The following is a 27237-nucleotide window of genomic DNA, read 5'->3' as shown; positions in this document are numbered from 1 at the left end:
ACTGTTCAACACAAACCACACTAAAAAAAAAAATCTAAGGATCCCCAAAACAAAAATACCACTGCAGGTCAGTGAAGAGAGCTAAACAAGAAACTAGTGTTCTAAACATCAATATCTGTTCTTTTCCAGCAAAATTATTACCTCAAGAAAGAAATACTGAAATAAAAAACATAGTATATAATCATTTATGTCTGTGATTGTAACCGTTAGCTAACTTTCTTAACTTGTACACTGCATTAGACATTCCGTTACAAAGAATGTTTATGCATCATTGTCGTTTCTCACAGGAAGAGAATACTCCATGAAAATAGATAAAACAAATGCTATAAAATGGTGCAAGTAAATTCTGGACCAAAACATGATTTCAGTATGATCAGATAACTCAACAGCATTCATGCAAATTTACAGGTTTATATCAAAAGACTTACCCTAAAAAATTTGAAGAATTCATCAAATTCCTAATATATTTATTTGATAATTAGATACCATTGTTCAATATGAGGCCAATTGTTGAAACTATTTATCTCCCATAAAATACAGAGGGCTTTACATCATAGATAGAAACTTCTAAAAGAAGGGCAAAGAATATGCTTTCAAAATAAATAAATTCATAATAGAACAAAACTAACATTTCCCATTTTACCCATGCACAGCTGGAGAAAAGACAAACATGCTGTGTTAATTTTATTCTAGGCTTTTAGGAAACAGAATAAATGACCTGAAAATAAATCACCATCAAAGAGAACCGCAACAATTTCTTTTATTTCCTCTACATTCGGTTACCCTTGAATGCATTCTGAGCTGCACTAGTTGCTGCTGTCGATGCGGCGTTGGCTGCAGCAGTTTGTACAGTTTTGTTGGACATCACTCCTGTTGCAAACTCTTGCTGTGCTTTCTCAAAACTAGCACCAGTTGTGCGGTAGAGACCATGAACCTAGGAACGTGTGAAGGCAGTCACAAGTTATGAACTTTCCATTGCATTGGTAGAGTAATAGCAAAGGAGAGCTGTGCAGTAGAGAAATCTCACTTTATGTTCAGAAGGATCTGGAAATGAGTCAGACTACTCCTACACAAGGTCCTACAGATTTTGATTGCCCTGCTCTACAGTTTGATCACACAGATTTCTGTTACACTTTCACAGGGGTCTTTCAAAAGGTCTTTATCTTTTCTAATACTCACTTTCTAAAATAATGTATTTAAGTATGCAAAACAGGCTGTATTCTTAGTATTACACAGGGACATGGCTTGCAAAATCTTATGTCTCAATTTGCCTACGATTTAGCATACTCATTGAAAGTGAATGTCCATGTTAAAAGAAGAAGCTGAAAACAAAGCCAAAGAAGTAGTGCCACTGTGCCAATAACAATCTGAAAAGCTTTGTTCTACATCAATCTTTAGAAAAACAAATCTCTAATTTACACGCTTATAAGAATCTATTAAGCTAAGCTATTAATGAGTGTAGTTCAAAATAACTTAGCAATGTAGATATGCATCTGCTAGCACGATGCCCAACAGGTCTGCATAATAAGCAGAGATTATAACCATATGGCTTACAAACTCTTCAAACAATACAGCTTACGATTTATAATACAAAAACAAAATCCTGAGAAACCTTCAATTACCTGAGAACTAAAATTAGATCTCAATTTTAGATTCGTATTCACTCAAGTCTTTAAATAGTTGATAAAGTTGTTAAATAGTATTATAAAGATATTTCCATTACACACAGCAGACAAATTGATGTTATAACTTTTTTCCTGTGTTAGAAACGTGACTATTTTTCATTTGTGAAGCTATACCGTCACATCTGAGCATGCTGAGCATGCAGGCTTTCTGAAAGAATGCAGATGCATGTGGCAGAGAGACAAAAAAAAAAAAAAAAAAAACAACCAACCCTGTTCTACATCTTTCTTGATTCCTTCTCCTGTACCTCAGTATTTATGGAGAAAAGAAATAATGAGAGGTTGACATCTCTAGGCTATCCTTAAAATTTCTGACTCATGTCTGAGGGACAGAATAGTTTTGCTATGTGAAAATCATTAAACATAGGAGTAAGGTAGATAGTACTACAGAAGCACAGCAGACCTCCCAAGAATATCACATCATCAACCCCTGCTTTGTGACTGTGTGCCACTCTCAAACAAATTCCAGGCCAAACACAGAAAGCAGAAAAGTGGAATAAACAGCTTACCTTTTTAAACATAACTAATGAGATCACAGCAGATGCTGTGAAAAGTGCAGCTATGATGATCATCATAATGCCAACAGGAATACTCTTATTAAGACCAGTAAGTGACGAAATCCATCCACTGAAGGAAGAAAAAGAAAAACACTGAACTTTACTTGAACAGTACAGGAACCATTCATCCACATCAGAGGGAAGCTAGATAAACTCCTGGTTCTAGTCAACTCCAAAAAGTTTTGAAAGGAAATTCAGAAAAATTGCCAATCAGAACACTTCTGTATTGTAGCCAGTTTTTACAGCTACATTCCTACTTTGTCAGGAAAACTTCAGTATAAGTCAAGAAATTAAAGAAATGTCAGAGTAGTTTATCAATCTTGGTTACCCTTGGTCATAATATCAGTTCAGATTGATTTAAAACTGCATGACTTTGTGAAAAAGTCACTTTAAAAAACTCTTAAAATTTCTTTCAAAACAACTCAAAAATATACTATACATACATCTTGTACGTGGGAAGATTTACTGAGCTATATCCACAGAGTGAAGTCTCTCAACTGGTGTTAGTATGATAATTTATTAAAGTAGAAAGCTTTATCTAAGAAATCAGTTAACACAAAAGTCGTATTAACTACTCATTCTCTACTTTAAACATTATTATTATTATTTTTTAACTGTAACATCAACAGTGAAGAACAATACCAAACCTTTAAACTACAAAAAAGCAGGCTGCCTTAAGAAAAACAGAACATCAAGATGGAAGATTCTTCCAATTAAGAGAGCAAATCAATTCTGTAAATCTTCAAAACACTAAAATTTTCCTCTACCTGCTTCATACTGCTCTGATTCCCTATGCCCAACTGGACTCTACTACAAATCCCCAAAGTCTGAACTGTAAACAGCATCTTCTGATCTGGCTACTTTTTATACTCATCCTGCAAAGCATGATCCCTAGAAGCATATTCCACATTAGGAAAGCGGCCCCTACAAAATTACTTTATTTTTCTCACATCAATCATGGTATCTATAAAAAAGGAACACAATAAATTTGAGAGCAAAAAAATAATGAAACAGGACTTTTCATTATGCACCAGTTTAAAGCAGTATTGTTTTGGCTGCTGTACAAGTGTTTGGAGATTAGTTGCAAAATATTGCTGATATAGAAAAATATCATTACCCAAATACTGTACTGCCAGTCACAGTATTCCATGCTACCAATTGGCTACTGCAATCATGCTTTTAGCTAGCTCTGATTTGCTGAGGATTTTTTGCAGGAATGGTAACAATTCCCAATAATTTTTAAATGTAAAATTCAAGTATTATGAACTCCTCATGATTCAGGTGAGAACAGTTAGAGATTTACTACTGCCCCTGGACTATCACAAGTTCATGGGGTCAGATGGGATCCACCTGAGGATGCTGAAGGAGCTGGCAGAGGTTACTGCCAAGCTGCTTTCCAACATCTATCAACATTCCTAGTCAACCAGAGAGGTTCCAGGGGACTAGAGGCTTGAAATGTGATGCCCATCTACAAGAAGCATCATAAGGAGTATTTGGAGAACTACAGGCCTGTCAGCCTGACCTCAGTGACAAGGAAAGTTATGGAACAGATCATCTCGAGTGAGATCACATGGCACATGCAGGAAAACCAGCCATCAGGCCCAGCCAGCATGGGTTCATGTAAGGCAGGTCCTGCTTGATCAACGTGATCTCTTTCTATGATTGAGTGACCCACCTGATGAATAAGGAAAAGTGAGGAAAAGGCTGTTGACATAGTCTACACAGACTTCAGCAAAGCCTTAACACTGTCTCCCACAGTATGCTCCAAGAGAAACTGGCAGCCCATGGCTTGGACAGGTATATTCTTCACTGGGTAAACAGATAGCTGGAGAGCCGGGCCCTGAGAGTGGTGATGAATGGAATTAAATCCAGCTGTGACTGGTCACAAGTGTGTGTTCCCCTGGGGTTGGTACTGGGGCCTGTCCTGTTTAATATCTTTACTGATGACCTGGATGAGGGCACTGAGTGCACCCTCAGTAAGTTTGCACATGACACCAAGCTGGGAGGAAGCATCAACCTGCCTGGGGGTAGGGAGGCCCTGAAAAGGGATCTGGACAGGCTGGATCTCAGGGCTGAGGCCACTGGGATGGAGTTCAACAAGTGCCGAGTCCTGCACTTTGGCCACAACAACCCCAGGCAATGCCACAGGCCTGGGGCAGAGTGGCTGGGAGACTGCGGAGAAGAAACGAATCCAGGAGTGTTGGTTGATTCTCGGCTGAACATGAGCCAGCAGTGTACTGAGGTGGCCAAGGGGGCCAATAGCATCCAGGCCTGTATCAGAAATAGTGATGTCAGCAGGAGCAAGGAAGTGATCATCCCTCTGTACAGAGCACGGGTGAGGCCACACTTTGAACAGTGTGTTTGCGGCCCCTCACTACAAGAAAGAAATGGAGGTCCTGGAGCGTGTCCAGAGAAGGGCAACAAAGCTGGTGAGGGGTCTGGAGCACAAGTCTTACAAGGAGTGGCCAAGAGAACATGGATTATTTAGTCTGGAGAAGAGGAGGTTCAGGGGAGACATTATAGTTCTCTGTAACTACCTGAAAGGAGATTGTGATGAGATAGGAGTTGACCTCTTCTCCCATCTAACTAGCCGTAGGGCTAGAGGGAATGGTTGGATATTAGGAAAAACTTCTCCATAAGGGTGGTCAGGAGCTGGAATGGGCTGCCCAGGGAAGCAGGTGAGTCACTGTCCCTGGAGGTGTTCAAGAAAAGTTTATATGTTGTACTAAGGTTTAGTAGAGAAATACTGATAGTAGGTGGGTGGTTGGTTTGGATGACCTTGAAACTTTTCCAACCTTGGTGATTCTATGATTCGGTGGACTTTCAAATTAAAGCTTATATACATAGGTGGTTCCAAAAGTGATAGCTCCTACTCATTTCCATGGAAACTACAGCAGCTATAAGGAGCACAGCACTATTTGATAGGGCAAATTCTTAGCTAAAAAGCACTATTTTTTAACACAGTCACCATCTTTAGCTATGCACTTTCACCAGCCATGAACAAGAGCTGCATAACACATTTGTAAAAATCTGTACCCCAGTGGAGGTGATCAGGTGGCAGTTGCCATTGATGAAATGCACTGCCACTTCCTCACTGTGCACACATCCACTGTTTGGTCTCCGTAAACATTCAGCAAGTGTCAATGACTGTCAATGGGTGTAACTGTTTTTGTGTAGAGGAATTCAACGACACACCTTTGCACCATACACACATCCATGTCAGATGCCACTTTGCAGACTACCCTCTGCTGCCATCTGTCACACAACAACAAAATGTAACAGAATACCAGTGCGAAGTTTCAGCCTCTACTGCCATACCACCAACATCTGCCTCTGATGTGGGCCAACATAATAAAATGGGAGACATTAACCTCAGAGCAGCCTTGCATTAATGTGCAGCAAAAGGAAAAATTAACTACTACAGAATACGCAGTTGTCTTAGACATTTGAACTTTTCAAACAATACCAAAAGTCACACAGAATCACAAAGAATTGCAGGGGTTGGAAGGGACCTCAAGAGTCCAAACCCTCTGCAAAAGCAGGTACCCTACAGTAAGTTGCACAGGTAGGTGTCCAGGTGAATCCTGAGAGTCTCCAGAGAAGGAAACCTCACAATCTCTCCAGGCATAGACCACTATATGCTCCCAAACATCACACTGACTCATTCTGCAAGTTTTAGTAAATTTCATTAGCACGTGTTAAACATGAAATAACAACAAATAACTAACAACAATAACAAAAAAAGCAAACAGCATACTATTATTTCTAAATTACTTCAATTTTCTCTGTTTTCTTTCCTTATTCTAAGCATGTAACACCTCCATATACCACTAAAACATAGCAGAAAGTATAAAAGTAGTTCAGATTTGCGTACATTAAACAACAAAACTCTGTACAGCCCAGTAACAGAAGTACCTCACACTCCTGGGATATCTTTCACTTAAGCTTTTCTGAGTGCCAAATGTAACAATTCTAGTGAAAACAACATATGTGTGTGTATATATATATAAAAATATATATACACAAAACCACAGACTACACTGCAGGTGCTATATCAAATATGTTTGTCATACTTAGAAAACAGAATACTCACCAGTTTCCCCATCTTTGAAATCCTGCAGCTTGAAGTACATGTACAGCAAACTGACAGATATACACAAAGAAGAACACAAAGAACCTGAATGAACTGTCACTCCTGAAAGAGGGGGAAAAAAAAGAATGTAATGCAGCCAGGAAATAAAGGACTTCTGACAAACCACTATACTATAAAAAAAAAAATCTGCATTTACTATATGAAAACTATTTTGAATTATTGATTATGACCTCAAGTATTGCTGATTCTGTGATTTGTGTTTATTTTCAAGAGTTTTCCTCTTTAATACAGTATCTTTGCCTCTTGCATCTCTTCAAGAGGTGCAAATACCAGCAAGGTGCTACTCCTTTGTGTTTTGCTCAGCACAAAGCAGGGCCTCTTAGAGTAAACACAGAAGTTCTGCCACAGTGAATGCAGAACAGAACTCTGAAATTCACAGTACTGGCAGTTTTGTACGAAAATCTTTTACTTGAAATAAAATAAAATCTAATTTGGAATTATGGAGGTATAATGCAGATCACAGTACTGAAGCAACTGCTGTTTAAAAGCAAAATATACAATTATGCTTGTTGTTTAAATTCTAAAATACCAACTTGACAAGGAGTGAAGTGTCAACAGCCTGTCCAAAAAAATCCAAATCCAAATGAACAGGTAAAGCCTCAATGAAGATCTCAAAACTAGTGACGAATTGACATGCTTGCTCCCAAAGTTCCAAATAAAGTAAAAGTCACTTAGTTAAGATACCAACTAAGAATATGCGATCAGGTTTTGCTAGCAGGAACACTTCTTGTGGAGGGAATGTTTTCATTACTACTGATTCAATACTTTCAGTTCAGTAAGTACTGCCTTCAGCTGTTCAGCACAAAAGAAAGTATAAAAGTTGAGTAACTGTCTTCCAAACAACTAAGAAATGCTATAGTTTTACTAGATCTAAAACCCTAGAAGAGAACGCGACACTGAATTCCTCCAGCAAATCAGGAATAACAATTATTTATAAATCATCACTACGTCAGATCTATAACCAGTTAAAGCTACCACTTCTCTAATGCTCTCAAGAAGACTGGTTTCTACAAAAACGAAAAGAAACCCAACCAGTTTACATCATGCATTCTGGTATTATTGTTTGTTACTAAAAAACAAGTTGACAGGAGAAAATGTAGTTTAAGCTACACAAATCTTCAAAGATAAGTAGGTACAACAGCATTTCCTTGGTTATCAAAAAGAAACATGTAATTTAGCCCAAAGATTATGCTACACTGCAATTTGCGGCTATAAATCTTTAACAATTTAAGTGTATTTAATCTGACAATATTCTGATTCAGTTCAATGTAAAAATCAATTTAAAAAATATTCTAAGAGCAAGAAAACTCAAACTGTTTCAATCAACATGAGAAAGTTCAATTTTGCAACCATTCTGTTTTTCAACACTGATGCATTTCAAGATTGTGACGCCTACCAAATACAGATCAGTAAAAGCTGGAAAAAAAATACTGAAACTTGATTATTAAATGCTAGCTTTACTCAAGCTTAAGAATCTCAGTCTACAATAACTTCAGGCATTTCAGGCCACTGGACAATAAAAAATGAAGTACAGGTTTCATAAATTTCACTTAAGCCAAAAATTTAAGAACCTTTAACTGTAAATCTACTCAGGTGCAAAGGGATAGAAATACACTGAGAATTTTGCTTAAAATTGTTACCAGCCCAAAAGAAAAAAGTTATTACTATGCCAGTGGTAGAAACAGTAGATATTTAAAGGATGTTCCATGATATTTCTAAGTACTGCTGTTTATATTTGAAATACAGAAATTAAATTAATGGCAGACATACTGTTTGTTTCTAATGAAGTCAGATTAAAGGACCATCCTAATCACAAAAATGCTAAAATGTTAGTGCATTTCTACAAGTAGAATATTTAAGAAATGTATTACAAGTCAAGATGAGGTTTTTACCTGAAGGCTCCATAAAGTGGTCTGTACCAGCAGACAAAAGAACAAGGTGTAAAAAGCAAGAACCAGAGGATACTCAATCCAAAATCAACACCTCGAGTAGCATCAACATAAAACCAGGCCAAACATCCAAAGATATTAAGAAACAGTGTCACTGTATGGACTGCAGAAGCACAAATAAAAAAAAAGTCTTAATTAAATTATGGTCATGTATGAAAAGATTAACTGTTAAAGCAATACCCAAAACACTAAACATGCTGAAAATAAAACATCCTCTCTGCAATAATCCAACTGATTTTTAAATAGTAACTTTCAGGAAAAGTCAACATTCCCAAGTGAAAGCACTGAATGAAAGACATCAAGTCTTAACAGGTATATGGTGAAGATAAAACGCTTACAACTAAAAGGATGAAGAAAAAAGTTTTTACAGCAGTAATGGATATTCTTCTACTATACCTAATTGACTATGTACATATGCACTCAATAGGCTGTTTACATTCTCTTAAATAAGGCAAGTAAATAAATGCAGAGTATCAGCCTTAATATTAAAATACATTTCCACTGCTTTACTATATATTTATAAAGACAATGCTACAAGTGATGCAAAATATATTAAAAATTAGCATTAGACATGCTCTAATTTGAAAGGAACTTTCAACATATAACCTAAATATAAAATACATCAAATATATTTTTACCAAAAGCTATCTGTCTTACATGTAGTAGAGCAAAATACCCTACTTTGAAAATACACTGATCCATAAAACATAATCATGTGACAGGTTAGAATTTCAACTGAAGGAAATGCATTGGCATTCTGACAGTTATTTCAAAAATACTTTACTCCTGGAACAAAAAACACAGCAGTAGTAAGAAATATTACATCATGAAAATATTTTCATAGTACCTGATTATGAAACACTTCCATAGTATCTGGCATAGAAATTATTTTTTTTTCTGGATACTAAGAAGATAAAAATGAATTTCTGTGCCTGTTCAGCAGCACCCAGTGATTCGGCAGTGATTCTACCGGCTCACTGTACAACGTGCAGCACTCTCTTAATTAAGAGTATGCAAACAGTGCTGCAAGAAGCTGCTTACAAGAAATATTTGAGTCATTCTACTGTAAGGTAAGTTCAACAGAAGAACTGGTAAGATTGTGAAGATTCTGAAAATAGTCTTCAAAGCTTTTTGCTTCATTCCCTGTCAGTCAGCGCTTTAAGCAAGCCTTAAATCAACTTACTAGGGAAAAAAAAAAAAGTGGATAAACAAAATGCCTACATTACTGCACCAAAAATAAAGGAACTCAAAATATCTTCCTCAGAAAAGTCCTTCTTTCAGAGTCACCAAAACCAGAAAACATCATACTTTTAAATAAAGTGTGCTTAATTCATTTACATATCTTAGCACTGTTCCGAGAAACTCACGCTAGAATTCTGGTGTGTACTCATCAGGAAGCACAACAAATGATACAAACTCTTACTATACTTCCATAAATATGAGAAAACTAACTCAGGGGGTAGTCTTTTTCTTCTTTCTAGACAATACTGGAAAACAGGAAAATCTCCTTGATTACTGGAAGCATTTGTTACTAGATGCAATTGTTCTGAGAGCTAATGCCTTCACACAAACACTGTGGGAGTAGGCAGGTGTTTCCAAGTTCTGTGCAACAGTTCTAAAAATATTCTACCTCCTCAAAGACAACTGCGAGGGCTGAAATTACTTCAGTCTTTGGCACAACTCTGCACTCATCCAACGACTGTGACAATAAAGTCCTCATTGGGATACACGGCAAAAAAATACGCTTTTCCCCCAGGAACCAGCTGGGCTGCCACCCTTTAACAGAATGAATTGACGAGAATGAGATGTCTACGGAGAATTCTGAAGACACAAGTTAGCTTAAAATTGAGCTTAGACTTTCATTCCTTGTCTGTTCTGCTCTTTCTGGAAAGGGATGGGGGACATCTGCACACACACCTTAAGAATGACAAATATTTGCCATAGGAATAAAACAGGCTTTCATCAGCACAAGATGATTTTCACTTTCAAAATTCACCCGAACAGAAGCTTAGAAAAAAAAAGAATGTCTCTCAATATACAGCCCACTGGCCAACCAACACAACTCATGGATGTGCTGCTCTTCTTGAATGGGCTTATGACAACAACAGTCACCACGCACCACCACAAAAGCATGAGTGGACAACACCAAGCTATTGCAAAAAAAAAAAAAAAACAACCCAAGAATTGTTAATAGTGTACAGGAGTATGAGCATATACTATCAGAAGTATGACATTCTTTTTCCTTCTATACACAGTACACTAAGACTTTATCTAAAATATTGGATCTAGTCCACACTGTCCAATTCTAGATGCTATATAATAAAAATGCCGTAATAATTTGAAGTGGACCAAATAGCAAATCTGTAAGATATCAACAGATCTTACATCAATCAGAACTCTAAAAAACATGACCAACAAAGAACAGTTGAGTGAACTATGCTACTTCAATTGAAAAAAAAAAAACTAAGGGAGACACATGGTCTTTTGTAACAACAATAGATGGCACAGCTAAGATCACTGACAGCACTGGAGAATTAAATTACATACTTGGAAACATCATCTAATGATAAAGACAGCAACACTAGAGCATGCTTGGAAGGAGCTTATGAAGTGCCCACACTTGAAGATATCAGGAAATGCCAAGACAAAACATGAACACAGATGAATACACACTACTGATTGTATTCTCAGACAGAATGGATGAGACAAAAGAAATCTAAATAGGAAAATATCACAAAATTTGACACTTTAAGAGTATACTTCCATCATCATCTGTAGTTTACATCATTTGCCTTCAAAAACCTCGTCACAGGCAAAATTCAAACAAAAACAAGAAACCAAGCCAAATGCCATAATGCCTTCCATAAGACTAAAGAGATCTTCAGTTCTTAAACTTTAAATAAGAAAAATTCCTTGAAAACTAACACTGTTCTTTTTGCACATGCAATTGTGCTGTGGGGAGTGTAACTAGAAAATAGGCTTCTGAGCCAAAAAAAATTTGGTGTCAGGAAGTGATCAAAAAACAAGACATTTCACTTCTAGCAACATTTAAAAACAGATTTAAAAACTAGTGCCCACTGTCACAGAGAAAGAAAAACTGCTATTTCATCTGCAAGTCACCAAAACAGCAGTGGCAGCAAAAAAGAGTGCAGAAACAAACCACTGGCAGCTGACAGAAGCCATTACCATGTAACTGCTATAGTCCAAAAACAAGGGGAAGCACACAGTGAAAAAAGAGAAAGGGGTGGCTCTTTCCAGGAAGAAAAAAAGATACGTGCAAAGAAAAAAAACACATCAAGAAATCAGATGACTCTGACTTCTGGTGGAAGCAGAGAAAATACGGATGAATTCACAGGAATAAGGATACAGGCAGGTTTGTATTCTCACGAGATAAGGTATGCACAGATCTGAAACAGGTAAAAAAAAAGTTTCTTCAGATACTGAAGAAATATTGCCAATCTTGGCCAGATAATGGCCAAGAAAAAAATATTAAAATTGACACTAACCAAACCAACACAGAAACACACACACATTAAATGACATGTTCTTACAGCTGAAAAAAAAAAAAAAAAAGACAGGAAAACTTTACAAAGTGCGGAGCAGTCAGTCCCAGATTTATCCTTAGGCCTTAAAAGTCCTAGGAAGTTCTGAAAGAGGATGCAGAACAGAACGTACTAGCATCTTAAAATTCTTGAGCCCTTAACCTTTCATTTGATATAAATCTGAAATGCTTGTCTGATTTTTGAGAATGACTAATCATGTGCTCTACCTACGATGGACCTACGTTAATGATTGATGGCCTAGCAATGAAAACAGCAAGCAGGTGTGGAACTGATGAATTGAATTGAGTGACATGGAATCGATTTAATGTTCTTTACTCATTTTACATGTTTCATATACATACTTCAATCATACTAACAGCTGTATGGGAACTGTTAGGTCACGGCCTGAACCAGCAACTGAGAACACCTGGTGGGGGAGCACGGCCCTGAGGGCACAGGTGGAAGCAATTCACCCGTGTAACTGGAAGGCATAAATCATGGCTTCATTCCTCCCTAACCTCATTTAAGGGCTGGCAACCACAAGGGAAGGATCTCTACTTGGAGACTGCATCCTTTGGAGTGTTTGATGAGCCCTGATCCTTGCAAAGGGGTAGAATATCATTTGTATATTTGGTTCATTCAGCATTTCTTCAAAACACATTCTCTGAATGAGGGCAACATACGAATAATAACACAAAATAATACTAAAATAATACTAATACTAAAACTACACAGAATTGTAAGTATGCACATTAAAGCAAAAGGATATTACACATTTAAAATCACAGTATATTAACACCAACAATGAAATGTGAACCATGTGTTGTACATATAGAAATGTACAATTTCTTCATATGCAAACTGATTTTAAAAATAGTAAAATTATTTCTAAGGTAACAAATGGTCAAATATTGTTTTATGATAATAATGAGATTTAAAATAGCATACAATATATAATGCAAAACTGCTTCAGGATAAACCTTTTATCCCCAGGGAATTTTCTATGAACTAATTCAGTGTTTCTAAAGTCAAAACGAACAAGAAAGTTTCATTTAAATATTTAATTTCTGGATTTTAAAAATATATCACAGATGTTGCAAAAGCCAAAGCAGGAAGCATCATCGTCAAGTTTGAATTAGCGATTTGTTTCTTCTTTTAAAAAAATACTTACACATCCACAAGTAGTACATGATCTTTACAGTCTTCTGGAATTCTACAGGAATATCTACAGAGAAGTCCTGGTAGAAACACGGTCCCACTGGAAAATTCTCAGGAAGAGGTGGCCAGTTATTTTTTCTACCTGCAAATAATGATAATTAAAAAAACAGAAAAATACATTATAATAAAAATTCAATCTCTCTACACTAGAAAAAGAGATTATAGATAGCTTAGGCTACCAAAACCCAAGAGTTTTATTACCAATCCTAACAAATTTTAGAAATAAGGTATGATGAAATTCAGGCAGATTAAGGAAATGAGTGAATTCTATCTATTTTATCTATGTAAATGCCTAAGCAAGCAACTGATAGCTCCTATAGAGTACCAAGAAAAGAAACGCTGAAAAAAAAAAAAAAAACAACCAGTAAGTAAGCTTTGCTCAGAAAAACAAATTTTCAACGTTTCTTATCCTCTAAATGCACATTTCTCCAACATGTTCTATACTCACCTATCATTTTGTTGAATACAAAGGCCAGAGATAGAAAGGCCGTGTTGATTCTCAGAATCCTGGTATTTTTTTACATCTGGATATCTCTAAAACTTTTAACTAGTTCCTAATACAGTTTGTAGTCAAAGTATTACTTCTAAGCCCATAAAAGTTGGGAAAAGCACCTGTTAAAATACTCTCAACTACAGAAGATGCCCCTACAGAACTAATTACATTTTTATATAAAGATTTCAGACACAGTCAGGACTCAAAGACAACACAATCTTTTATTCCTGCATGCTGATCTATTAGGGTAAACAAATACAGATTAAGAGATCCAGCTAAGATAATTCTAACAAACCTTCACCATAACATTTCAAATCCTGTACACAACAGACATATAAATCACCATATTCGAAAAGGGGGGTTAAAGACAAAATTAGAAGTATCTTTATTTGAAATTCTGACAATACTTTGCTTGCAAATTTCATCTTCAACGATAGCTTCACTAGTTTCACCTAGTAAGAACAGAAAGCTAGCAAATCTTACAAACTTGTATTATGAAATAAATTCTTTCCTCACTCAACAGTTGATGAAGTTGACAGTTCTGTCCACAGAAGTCCTCAACAGTGAGGATCTGCTGAACAGTCTGCCTCTTCCATTGGAGGTTTTTTCACCTAGGCTTTTAGAGCTGATGATTTATAATAAGAATGTACAAAAGTTAATCAATTAATATGCCCACTTGTCCTAAAAACTACTGAGGAGTTTCTTCTATGAAAAATATTGATAACAATTCAGATCTTTACTTGGCAGTATATGATCGTTTCAGTTTCAAGAGTAACAGAAAAACTCAGATATCTTCAAATAATTCAAGTTACTAATGATGCTATTTGATATGCTTTTTACAAGCCAGCACCAGTTTTCAACTAAGACTGAAAGACAGCATAGTAAGATGGTTTGATATTTCATGTATCGCCATTCTAAGATAGTCATGTTCCAGTACTGAATCATAAGCAAAGATCTAGCTCAGATTTATTTAATTCAGAACATTACTACCTCAAGACCTGTGAACATAACTGCACTCGTACTGTGGGCACATCACTGAAGACATCCCAGTACACTGATGGATTTTTTTTAAGACCAGCCACATGAACAAGCTGAAATAAGCAGCAGTACACTTCAGCCAGCTCACGAGCAATACTGAACAGGACACGAACAGAGAAGACCAAAGATGTGGTATTGAGCAGACCTATCAGACTTTAAGATCTTACAGCTGCAGGCCAACTGTACAAGATGAGTGTCCTAGATATGCAGCCACCATTTTGAACTAAATGCAAATATCCACAGTATTGTTACAGAACGCCCTATTCTGCAATCAAGACATCCCTACAGCACTTCCAAAGCAGTTAGAATGAGAGCACAAAAGAAAAAAATAGAAGGAAAAGCATATTTTTCTCAGTCACAATGCACAACTCATGCTTTGCAGCATCTTTTACTTGGGCATTTGCTAAAAATTTAGCATTCTCCTTAAAGCTTTAGGAGCTATTATTTCTGTTTAGCCTTCTTGAAGAATCCTTTAGTTTCTTACGAGTTCTTTAAGCGCTTCAATGTAAACAACTGAAGCTGGGAAAACAATAAATACAGCTTAAAAATACTCTGAAACATGCATCAGGTATTAGACTTCTATTCCCTGAAACAGAGATGAAAAGGAATAAAATTGTCACAAAAGACAAAAGAGTAAAGTAACAATTCAGACCAACAATGCAAGTTACTGAAATTATATGAAGGGTAATATGGAGAAGTAAATGAAAAAATAAACCAAAAAATCATTATGTTGGAGGACAGGTAGAGATTTAATGAAGACAATGAAAAGAGTAAGTACAGAGAAAATAAAAATGGTTTTATGAAGGGAATGTGACTCTTTTCATAAGCAGATCCTAGGGTATACAACATGCTAGAAAATTCCCTGTGAATCTGAATTACTGTGTGATTATACATATAGAGGTGTACAATTCTATTTCCAAAGGAGCAAATAAGACCTCAGAGAATCATGTGAAAATAAAACGGACAGAAATCAAGGTGCAAGTGAAAAGACCACACAAAAGTCAACCTTGCACAAAGTGTTTTGGGGTATTCTTATAATTTCAGTCTAAATTTATTCCTTTTGAAAAGGAATAGTATCCTCAGCTAAATCTTCAGTGAGAATATAGCTATCTTCTCAATTGTGAAATTGCAGTATGAAAATTGATGGTGTTAAACAGCACAGTTACAATTTGTGTCAAAATGAGATGCAGATCTTGATTATGGATTCTGAAGTTTCATATCAAAGATTAATACTTTCTTTCTGCTATTTGCATAAATATTATACCCAGAACATACTAAAAAATAGGAAAACGCTACAAAACTGAGATGTTCTAGAGTTATAAATTCAGAGGAGAAAAAAAAAAAGGCATTCTACAGATGAGGTTACTTCTGAAAACATTCCACTTCTATTAAATAGAATTGCTTGGAGATTAGAATAAAAATAACTGACAGCTGAGGCTAATATGTAACAAAGGCCACATTTAATATTACTGCTGTGAAAATTTGCACTGTACAAGCCCGTTTTTACTGGATTGTATGAACTGTTTCAAAGGAGATTAATTTTCCAGAAGAGATTATAAAAACCTTTTCAGATCTGTTTTACAATGTCACTATAAAGCAAAAATGGTTGCTTAGAAGAAATTAAATTCTGCAATTAAAAAACAATTTTCATGCATACCCCCCTGCTGGTTGAGACTCTGCATTTCCCTTTCTCTGCGATCCAGTTCAGCAGCTTTTCTTTCCAATTCTTCTTGACGCTTTAGTAGTTCTGCCTGGGCCAAGGCATGCTCCTGAACAAAACAGACATAATTAGATATTGATTATGTACAAAAATAAATATTCTAAGCCTACCTCACATAATTAAGCATTTCCAGTTCTGCATAAGAGTAACTTTGTGTTGCATGGAGTAATTGCTTATGTTAAAGCAGTATTAATTTTCATAAATCAGCAGGAAAACAATACTTATTTATAGAATACTGTTCCAGAAGCATGTTACATAATTATATTTAAAAGAAATCTAGTGCCTGAAAGTTATAGACAAACCTTTGCAATCTGAGTGTAAGCAGGTGGTTCTTCTGTTGGTTTCATTATTGCTGGCTGAGTACTGGGTACATTAGGCATTTTCACATTTCCTGGAGGAGCCTAAGAATACAAGAGACAGTTATAGGGAAAGAGTCTCCTATTCTAATAATCATCTTTTCATTAAGTCAGTAAGATTTAACACAACTGTTCTAAAGGAAGTGTTACTTACAAGTTGAAAACCTGATATGCTGCCTGCAGTATTTATTACCTTCAGGAAAAAAGATAAATATATTTTATGATGCAGTGTTTTGCTGGTTGTTTTTACACTGCTCTACTTGCCACAAGCACATGAAGAATTTTAGTAATTACCAGAAAGTAAATACAATTCTAATTTTGTTCAGAAATGGATATGGGAAAGGACAGTTATTAAGAGAACTGTTGGATTTGCCAGTGATCTCATTCTCAAACATTATGTCATCTATAGTAATGTCTTCCAGAAGACTTAACAAAGGCCTAAACTACCTGCTTACTTGGAGAAACAATCCACTGTATTACATGTTCAAATTCAGGATCTGTAACACATTGTTTAACTATCTCAGTAGCACTTAGTGCAGCATCTGGTTTCAGGTACCTGTGTCTCATGTACTGGTCATTTTCCATTTAAATAACAACAACAAAAAAACAGTTTACAAGAATTTTTTTTTAGATGATCAGGGTTGAGTTGTTTTTTGTTTTTTGTTTGTTTGTTTTAAAGCTCAGATGGCTGTTTTTCTTTGTATTCCTTTTTGACATCTTTGGCTTTTGCCACATCTCTCATGTCAACCAATGACTATAAATCCCAGGAAATAACTACTGCCTCAAGTTCACATCATAGTAGAGCTACATTTTCATAAAATTCAGTTGATATTTTGGTTTTTTTAAATATGCTTGGGGACAAATGTACAATTCACACCTATCTTTGTGTACAGCTTGCAGTATGAAAAACTCTGCTATTCTGTGATCCTGTAAGACACAGAACCATAGTAAGCCTGAAATCAGTAGAGGAGTGTGAATAAAATACAAAATATTTGAATCAGAAATCAACTAAATACCACTAAGGTGGGAAATGATAATCTGGTCCATTTTGTATGCACTTTTCCCAATCATCTTTTGAAATACACTTCAATACTTTGAAGAGAAATCAGTGTGACAAAGGAAATCCCACCTATATATGTAATACTGCAACATCTTAGCAACATAGTTGTTTCCAGCATTTCAAAAGTATCTTTATACATTAGCTTCTAACAAAATGGAGAGATACCAGAGGTCTCATTCTCTTTCAGAAATGGTGACTTAAACTTTTTATCTTATAAAGATTATTCATCATTTTAGGATAACGAATTTGGCTAAATTATAATTAATTAATTTATAATTAATTTATAATTTATAGTTTATTTGTAATTTATAATTAATTATAATTATATTAATACCACCACTCCTCATGTTGGAGCATTCTTCAACAACAACAACAAAAGGTCTTTTGCCTGAGAACTATGAAATCCAGGTAACTACCAAGAGTTCTATCTTCTACTTAAACATAAGACTCAGACTCTGCACAAAAACCTACTGAACAAAAACTCCATACATTATGTACTGTATAAGAGAGCAATGCTAAAGAAGACCCCCCCAGAAGTATGACTATTATAGCTCTGCAGCCAAAGTAATCAAAGACCTTGAAAGCATAACCGATAGCAGCTGTCTGCTAGACTATGGACCACCTGCAGCCTCCATAATGACTGCAGCAGCCTTTCAAAGGCACCTGTAATACTGTTTAAAGGTGGATTGGTAGACCAGAAAATACCTGAACAATTAATTCAAAGATGCTTATCCTTTAAAGATACATCATCCAAACAGCCTGCAGTGCTGCTGATGACTGAAACACACACATACGCTTATAAGTAAAGGAACTGTTTTTAATGCTCAAGATGTGCAGGCTCCACTATATGCCAGCTATAATTATCTATACACCTTTTTGCTGCTTACTATGCATACAAGGACAGCTGTGAAGAAAGTTGGCCACCGAGGTAAAGGCCTGTGCTCCATGGAAAAAATGAGACGGAAATAGTAATTTGGAGCTGTGGACATGCAGCCTGGAATATTGCTGCACATACACTGACATGGGGTAACAGCTGCCACATCCAGCAGTCTCACACTGTGGACTCCTCTGGGACTCTCCCTCCACCTGGGAAATTTCCTACTGGTAGAGCCCAGTGCATGCACCTCAATATCCTGAAGGCTCCCTGTTTTAGGCTGATGAATGCTGAATACTGATGGAAGGCTGAACATGTACTCAAGGTTCACAAAAATACACACTCATTCTGAAAACATTAATACGGCCAACTAGCCAGGCAGGGCACTAACTTTCTTAAACAACATCCCCACAGAACACTGACAGGACTATGGTAAAACATAGATACACACAACAGTGTGCCACTCCTCCCCTCTCAGAAGAAAGAGGAAGTTAATACTGCAGACATCACTACCTGGGGGCACGGCCACAGCTACAGGCACCTAGTTCACTCACCCCAGTCTCTCGAGCTGCTGGTTCCCAGACCTTGCAGGATAGAGGCAGCTCAGTGAAATGTTACAGAAAAGTAGGTAAGTGGGGATTTTTTAAAAGCTGCAGTGATTAGATACAGGGTTCTCCCTGTTGACAGACTGTCCCTGTCTGATAAGAAAGCAAGAAAGAAAACAACAAAGCCAAAACCTCTTATGCTTAGATTTTTGTCCTCTGCCTAGCCAATAAAGAACTGGAATCACCTTGAATTCTATGAAAAGCTTTTTCTGAAGTATGACAGCTGTCACTTTTCTTTCCTCTAGTGCGAGGCCAACAGAGGTACATTCCAGTTCACGCTTTAGCAACTTCCCATTTAAGTTTTCTTAATACTCTGCCAAATACTACCTTGATTCCAGCAATTTATTACTGCTCTAGAGCCTATTTTATTGAGCATTCAAGTTTAAGACACTTCCTTTGATTTATTACTTGTAAGACATTATTCATCAAGCTTTTTCCTATGTTATTAACTTCTATCAGTATTCTTATAACCTTAAAGATGGTAGCTTCTTCCTTCTGTGAAAAAAGTGTCTGAATTAATTCTGTTAACAGTTAAGGCAACTGTTTTGCCTTAGAGCTTGCCTCAGAGTTTCATGCTTTCTTGCCAGAGTTTAAACTCTTTAAATTTTCTTTAGAAATAACCTCTCTGTTTTCAAATGCTGTCTAGCCCCAGGAGCACACTTACTGTATGCTTACTGTTTAAATCAAAAACAGCAGAAAGTCAACATGATTTGTCTCCTCTCAGGTGGCATCTAAATGGCTGCTGGCTCTCCTATGCTGTTACCTTCAAGCTAGAATAAGTACATCTACCCCATAAAATAATGCTATTGAACACTTATCACTTATTATCACTTGCTGCAGCTAGTGCACAGTGTAAGAAAACAATGATAGAAGAGTTTGCAAGAGAGTCAGAGGTGATGAGGAAAAAGAAAAATCACATATCTGCTTCAAGATCAGTAATTACTTCTCACCAGATATTTCTACCTTCTAGATTGCTGTAAGTTAAGAATAAAATTCCAACACAGAATCACAGAATCACAGAATTGTAGGAGTTGGAAGGGAGCTCCAGAGATCATCGAGTCCAACCCCCCTGCCAAAGCAGGTTCCCTACAGCAGGTCACACAGGTAGGCATCCAGGCAGGTCTTGAACATCTCCAGAGAAGGAGACTCCACCACCTCCCTGGGCAGCCTGTTCCAGTGCTCCGTCACCTCACTGTAAAGAAGTTCTTGCGCACATTTGTGCAGAACTTCCTGTGCTGCAGTGCAGTTTCCGGCCGTTTCCCCTTGTCCTGTCTCCACTCACCATTGAAAAGAGTCCGGCCTCGCCATTCTGCCCCCCACGCCTCAGATATTTATAGACCTGGATCAGGTCCCCTCTCAGTCTTCTCTTCCCAAGGCTGAACAGACCCAGTTCACTCAGCCTTTCCTCATAGGAGAGATGCTCCAGGCCCTTCACCATCTTCGTGGCCCTCCGCTGGACTCTTTCCAAGAGATCCCTGTCTTTTTTGTACTGGGGAGCCCAGAACTGGACGCAGTACTCCAGATGAGGCCTCACCAGGGCAGAGTAGAGGGGGAGGATCACCTCCCTCGACCTGCTGGACACGCTCTTTTTAATGCACCCCAGTAAGCCACTGGCCTTTTTGGCTACAAGGGCACACTGCTGGCTCATGGCCAACCTGTCATCCACCAGGACACCCAGGTCCCTTTCCGCAGAGCTCCCCTCCAGCAGGTCATCCCCCAACCTGTACTGGTGCATGCAATTATTCCTTCCCAAATCACATTCTGGCCAACATCTTCATAAGCTACAGCTAGTTATGTTAACATACTAGTATTTCTTCATCAAGAACAGAAATAACCATGCACTTTTTTGTACACCATTGTATCATAACAATTACTTGTGTTATCATAACTTGCATATTGGGAAATGAACTTAATTATTCCAATGTATCTGCAATGATAGATACTCAGAATTGCTTTAGGGTGTTTTTTTCTAGTTTATTCTTCAAAGACTAACTCTACGTGCTATCATCACAGGCATTATAACCCATCTTTTGCAGGTTAATGGAGAAAGTATTGTAAACATGAAACCATTTAAAACAAAGGCTGCACTAACTCTTCCTATTAAACTAAGAAATCATTTCTATACCTCCAATCAAAGCTAAGTAGCAGTGAAGAAAAGTCCCACGGCTACTTAGAATCAAACAACCAGAATATCCAGCCGCCCTGGAAAATCAAAGCTTTGAAGTTCCAGAGTTTCTTAGAAGCAATAAGTACGTCCTCAAGCATTAGCACAGTACTGCTAATCTGGAGGACTGCACAGCCTGAAACAGAAGTCCTGCTAGCATTCAAGATCTCTTATTATTGGACCATCACTAGCAGTAATGAGAATACAGAAGAGAAGGGTAAATTGCTATTTGCAGTCAGATACCACCTGGAACCACTTGTCTACTTCATAGTGGCACAAATAATTTATTTTCCCTGCAAATGCATTTTCTAATGTTCAGCAATTACTGGAGAAATAGAAGTTCAATAAAGTGCATATAGGGCAAACAAAAAGTAGGGAGAACAGAAATTAAGCCTTATCGCAAACAGGGTACTCAAGAGTGTTCCTTCACACATGTAAACAAAATGTTCTGAGAAGTCAAAGCAACCACTCATTAGCCTGTAGACAAAGCAATAGGACTAAGAGTTCTGTACACAGTTATTAGAAAGTTATTCCACAAGCTCATTTTTTCTTACTTTCCAAATACAGATTAAGCACAGGTTTTATCTATCACCTCTTATAAAATCAGCTCAATTAGGAATTCAGCTAACTTCATGTAAAAAGCCCAAAACAATCCTAATAAAATCCCTTCTGGAACATTAGCTTACAGTAAGTTCTTCACAGTTTCATGTGATAAAGCATTCACAACTTGTTGCACTGAAAAATCATATAAAATGGCAAAGCACTGTAAAAATATTCTCATGAGACACCATCTTCTCATAACACCCCACCTGCAGGAAGTAGAACTGCTGCGCAGCCAGAGAGCCCTTTCACCAGTTGCGTGCATTCAACTCTTCCTTTTGTATATGATTACTGGACTACCTGTGAATGCCTAATATTGCCAAAAATCTGTCAGAACCAATTTTGCTTCTTTGTGCACAGAACAGTACTAAATAAGCAGAACAGCATATTCTTTTCTCCTGTCTTATTTTGTTTTTTATAGACACAACTTCCAGCACTAAAAGCGCTGAGGCAGCTTTGAAAGCAATGCCAGATTCACACACTAGCTATCAAGTAACTAGCCAACCATTCACTATTAGAACTGTCAAGCACTGGAAGATGCTGCCCAGCAGTATCACATAGGATCTCCATCCTTCGATACATTCAAAACTCAGCAGGAAAAGATAAGCTACGCAATGTGGTACACTGACTCATTTTGATTAGAGGGTTGAAGAATGACTTCCAGAGGTCCATTGCAACCTGTGACATGGTGCTTACCGGTTGTTTTTCCAAGTGCTGCTGGGGATTTGGGTAGGGAAGAGAAATATCTGACTGACAGCCTGGATGAGACTGAGGAGGCATCAGCAGAGAGAAACATAGCCTTTTATTAAAATTACCTTTTAGAAGGACTTAACACTAATTATTCAGATTTGTATTGCAAGAACTGCACTGACCTCTAGCCATCACTGGATAATAACCTATTTTACACAACCAACAGTTGGCCAAGGGAACTGAGTTGTCCATTTCTATAGACACTTTACTACACAGATCCATCCATAGTCTTTCATCTTGACAAATACTACAAGGTACTTATATCTTGAAATTCCACCCACAGCTTCTCATGGTTATCCCAAACTGCACTTACTAGATAGATTTTTATTTCAGTGTTTTGCTGTCAAAGCTGTAATGAGCAAAGAAGCAAATGAATATGACCTTCCTTGAAGGCAATAGGCTGGCAAGAGATGAATGCTAAAAGGAACATCCCTTAAGCACATCTCTCCATAAGCATGAAGTACTGTATTTATCAGTGAGACAAAAATTTTCAAAAGAAGTCAATTTTAACTAACTGATTGGTCTGGTTTTATGTTCATTGCTGGAATGACAAAAGAGAGGGAGCTATTCAGGAATTTACTGAATATATGCCTCTAAAAATACAATACTCTTCTAATGATTTTTTCAGATTTTTAATATATACATTTCCAAGTGCATGCTATATGCATGCTATATCCAAGCTATGAAAAACTGAGGAAATTTGTGATGCTGCAAGTCAGGAGAAAAAAAGTCTGGGCTTAGTTAATATTGCTGCATGTTCTAACTACATCTCATTTAAGAGATGACACAAACATGCTCAAAAAAAGGTGCTTTCAGTCTAGCACTGTAATACTATATGACACCTTACCACTGTGTTGCCAAGACAGGGACACCAATATCCCTGAGCGGCACTTCCAAGATCTGCCACAGAAAATATAAGTTTGAATTTGAAAAACATAGTATTTTATTGTTGGAAGTTACACTGATAGATAGTAATTATCCATACATTATGCACATTTCACACAAGATCTTCACTGTCAGAAATAATCACTTAAAAACGTTACAGAATCAAATCTATTGAGAGAAGACAATGTGGAAACTACATGAATTGCAATGTTGTGCTTCTCAGGAATAAATTACTCGTTTTATAACAATAAAACTATTCATAGTCTGAGGATTATTAGTTAAATTCAACGTTTTACGTGAAAAAGATACTTTCTTAGTATGCCACACTCATCTGAGTTTTAAAGAACTGAAGAATTCAAAAAAGCACAAAGGACAGACTATCAGAAACCTCACTGAACAGAAGAAAAACAGTTTTGCTCTGGGTCCCTTTCAGGAAGCCACATTCCACAAGAGATCAAAACTCAAGTTAAGCCCACAATGTATCCTTCAACTACCCTTTAAATTGCTGTGGTTTAACCCAGCAGGTTGAGCACAACACTGCTTTGCTCACTCCCCCCCCTCCCCAGTGAGAACCTGTTAAAAAAAAAAAGTAGAACTCATGGGTTGAGGTAAAACTATTTACTAAGATAGAGAAAAGGTTAACAATTACGACATTTACACATTAACATATTAAATCAGTCATCTTAATTCTGTTCCCTCCCATCTCCCTGGCTCCTTTGCTGAGAATGGCCTTGGCTCTATACAACGCTGTTTAGCAGACAATTATGAATGCTAGCGTGTTATCAGCACTGCCCTTCTCCCAGAACCAAAATGTGGCATCGTATCAAACACTCTGAAGAAAATGATTCTACCCTACCTGAAACTAAAACTAAAATACTCTGGAGATGGTATGTCCTTACAGATCTTCCATTATCTCCAGCTAGCTCTTCACATATTATACATAACTGTTCCAAATTCTGAAAACAACACCCTACAAATCTTACCTAAAAAGTTCAACAGCATACTTAAGAAATAAACATGCTTACTGTTCTTGAATCAGAGAAAGGATTGTACTCATCTAGTCCAGGGGGAACATTTCTTGTCACTTGCGTAACCGAAGGATCCTAGAAGACAAGACAGTTCCGTAAATGCACAGACAAGTATGCGTGAAATGAGACAACACTTACACATCACATAAAATTTAGCTTCTGTTTAACGAAGTTATTTTCACAAAAAAAAAAAATTGTAAATATCCACCTCTTCCTCTAAACCTGACATCATTCTATTCAGAGCTTCTTCCAAATCTAGATTAACACAAACTCCATCTGTCATGCATTTAATTCATAAGGAAAATATGTTCTCAGCAGAGAAGGGAACAAAACAGCACGCTGCTATTTTGACTGTTAAGTCTCCACAACTATACAACCAACAAAGAGCACAACAGAAGAAAAAGCTTGGTTTAACTTTGGACTTTTCTACTTAGAAGAACCTAGAGGAGTAGAGAAAGCACTTTGTGTTGACAGTAGCTGCTTTATCTAAAATGTAGGAATAAGTCTGTAGTTTTATGGTCGTCTATTTTTTTCACTAGCTACAGTCACAGACATTAAAATAAGAGGCATTTTAAAACTTCACTCATAAAAAGTATAAGACAAGAAAAATATTGCTTCAAAAATAAATTATATTGGATATTTTAATCAAATGTATGTATATCTACATAAAAACTATTGTTTCTGTTCATATAGAATGCTACCCCTTTTGGCTAAAGCATACATTTAGCTGCAAAGCAACATTTTAACAGTGACTGAACATGAGTTAACCTCTAAGTGAATAAAAAAATTTTACATGCACTTAAAATTCTCTTTCCTGCATTTGACTTATGCAATGATTAGTGAATTTAATAACGTAATCCTGGTGACAGTCTCCCCAACACGTTCATCGTATTTTCAGTCTTGCTCTTATGAATGCACTGTTTCAAGTACAATCTCATGAAATTTTGCATGAACTAACAGAATAACTAACTTCATGTAACTTCACGTCCTTTCTTTAAAGGACTGGCACAAAACACCACGCAGCTGAACAACAAAAGCAAGAGAGAATATATGGGGGAGAACAGTTGTTGTCAAAATTTGAACACACGTCATTTGAAACGTTCAGTTAGAAGACAGATAAGAAAAACCTGACACCTGAACATCAATTTACCGGACTTGCTCATGCAAGATCTTTATGGAAGAGCTTAAAGTGAATACAAATAAAGCAATGTCATAATTCAATATATTTGAACTATGGGATTGTAGAAAGTTTTATACATCTGAAAATTATTATCTTACTCAGGTGGGTTGACCAAAGCATGCAGTTAAGCTCCCACCCAGTTGCTCACTCCTTCCCCACCGTGATGATGGAGAGACCAGACAGGCAAAAGCAACTTGTCAGTGTCAAGGTAGAGAGTAAATGAGGGAACAGGGAGAGGAAAAAAAAAGAAAAACATACAAATGATGCAAGAGCAACCACTCGCCATCCTCATCCTGCAGAGGGATACCTAGCCAGTCTCTTAGTAATGGTTACTCTGGATTCCTTTCCATATGCTACTGCTGAACATGACAGTACAGTGTATGGACTATCTCTTTTGTCAGGCAGAGTCAACTGTCTGGCTCTCTCCTCCCAGCCATTTGTCCACATCCCCAGACTCCTCTCAGCAGAGAACAGTAAGAAACAGAAGGCCATGATGCTGTGCAAGAGCTGTTCAGCAGCATCAAAAACACTGTTACCAGCACTGTTTCGGTTCCATTCCTAAAACACAGCACCAAACAGATTGCTATGAGAAAAATTAACTCTTTTGAAGCCAGAACCAGGACTATTCTAGCCCTTAAATAACATGAAACCTAGTAGCATAATGTGCCCTAATCACAGAAAGGCTTGATCTGGAAAGGACCATAAAGATCATTCCAGGTCCAACCCCATGTCATGGGCAGGGCTGCCAACCACCAGATCTATCTGGACTTGAACACCTCCTGTGATGAGATATATCCACAGTTCCTCTAGACAACCCATTCCAGTGTCTCATCACCCTGCGTAATAAAATCTCCTTTTAATATCCAATGTAAATTTCCCTACTTTTTGTTAAAACTATTCCCCTTTGTCCTATCACTATCAGATCATGTAAAGTCGCTCTCTCTCTCCTATTTATGAGCTCCCTTTAAGTACCGGAAGGCTGCAATGAAGTCTTCCCAATGCTCTCTCCAAGCTCAAAAAGCACAGCTCCCTCAACCTTCCATTGCAGGAAGCGAGCTCCTGGCTTCCTCTGGACCCACTCCAACAGCTCTATGTCTTTCTTGTGCTGGAAGCCCACTCCTGGACGCAGTACTTCAGATGGGTCCTCACAAAGACAGAGCAAAAGGGACAGTCACTTCCCTCTCCCTGCTGGTCACACATTTTTTAATGCAGCCCAGGGTACTGCACACCTTCCAGGCTACAAATGCACACTGCTGGCTTTCAGCAAACTTCTCATCCACCACAACCCCCAAATCCTTCTCCACAGGACTTTCACTCATGCTTTTAGTATAGTATTACTTCAACAAATGCTCTCAAATCATTGCCTTTTCCAGTGTTCAAGTG

General features: G+C 37.3%; 1 protein-coding gene across 1 annotated transcript in view; it reads right to left on the bottom strand.

The window, feature by feature from the left end:
- Window positions 1-769: 769 nt before the first annotated feature.
- The window catches only part of SCAMP1 (secretory carrier membrane protein 1), a gene marked incomplete at both ends in the record, with an annotated part of 38308 nt that continues 11840 nt past the window's right edge, over window positions 770-27237 (bottom strand). The window contains 8 exons of the mRNA XM_079548386.1: window positions 770-934; window positions 2192-2309; window positions 6333-6434; window positions 8285-8444; window positions 13055-13183; window positions 16290-16401; window positions 16655-16753; window positions 24672-24749. Of these exons, the coding sequence (XP_079404512.1) occupies window positions 770-934; window positions 2192-2309; window positions 6333-6434; window positions 8285-8444; window positions 13055-13183; window positions 16290-16401; window positions 16655-16753; window positions 24672-24749 (963 nt within the window). The remainder of the gene's footprint in view (window positions 935-2191; window positions 2310-6332; window positions 6435-8284; window positions 8445-13054; window positions 13184-16289; window positions 16402-16654; window positions 16754-24671; window positions 24750-27237) is intronic.

The sequence above is a fragment of the Tetrao urogallus genome (assembly GCF_951394365.1).
Source record: "Tetrao urogallus genome assembly, chromosome: Z".
NCBI classification, from domain to species: Eukaryota; Metazoa; Chordata; class Aves; order Galliformes; family Phasianidae; genus Tetrao; species Tetrao urogallus.
Note: the sequence above shows the minus strand (reverse complement) of the source record. Positions and strands in the feature narration are given on the sequence as shown.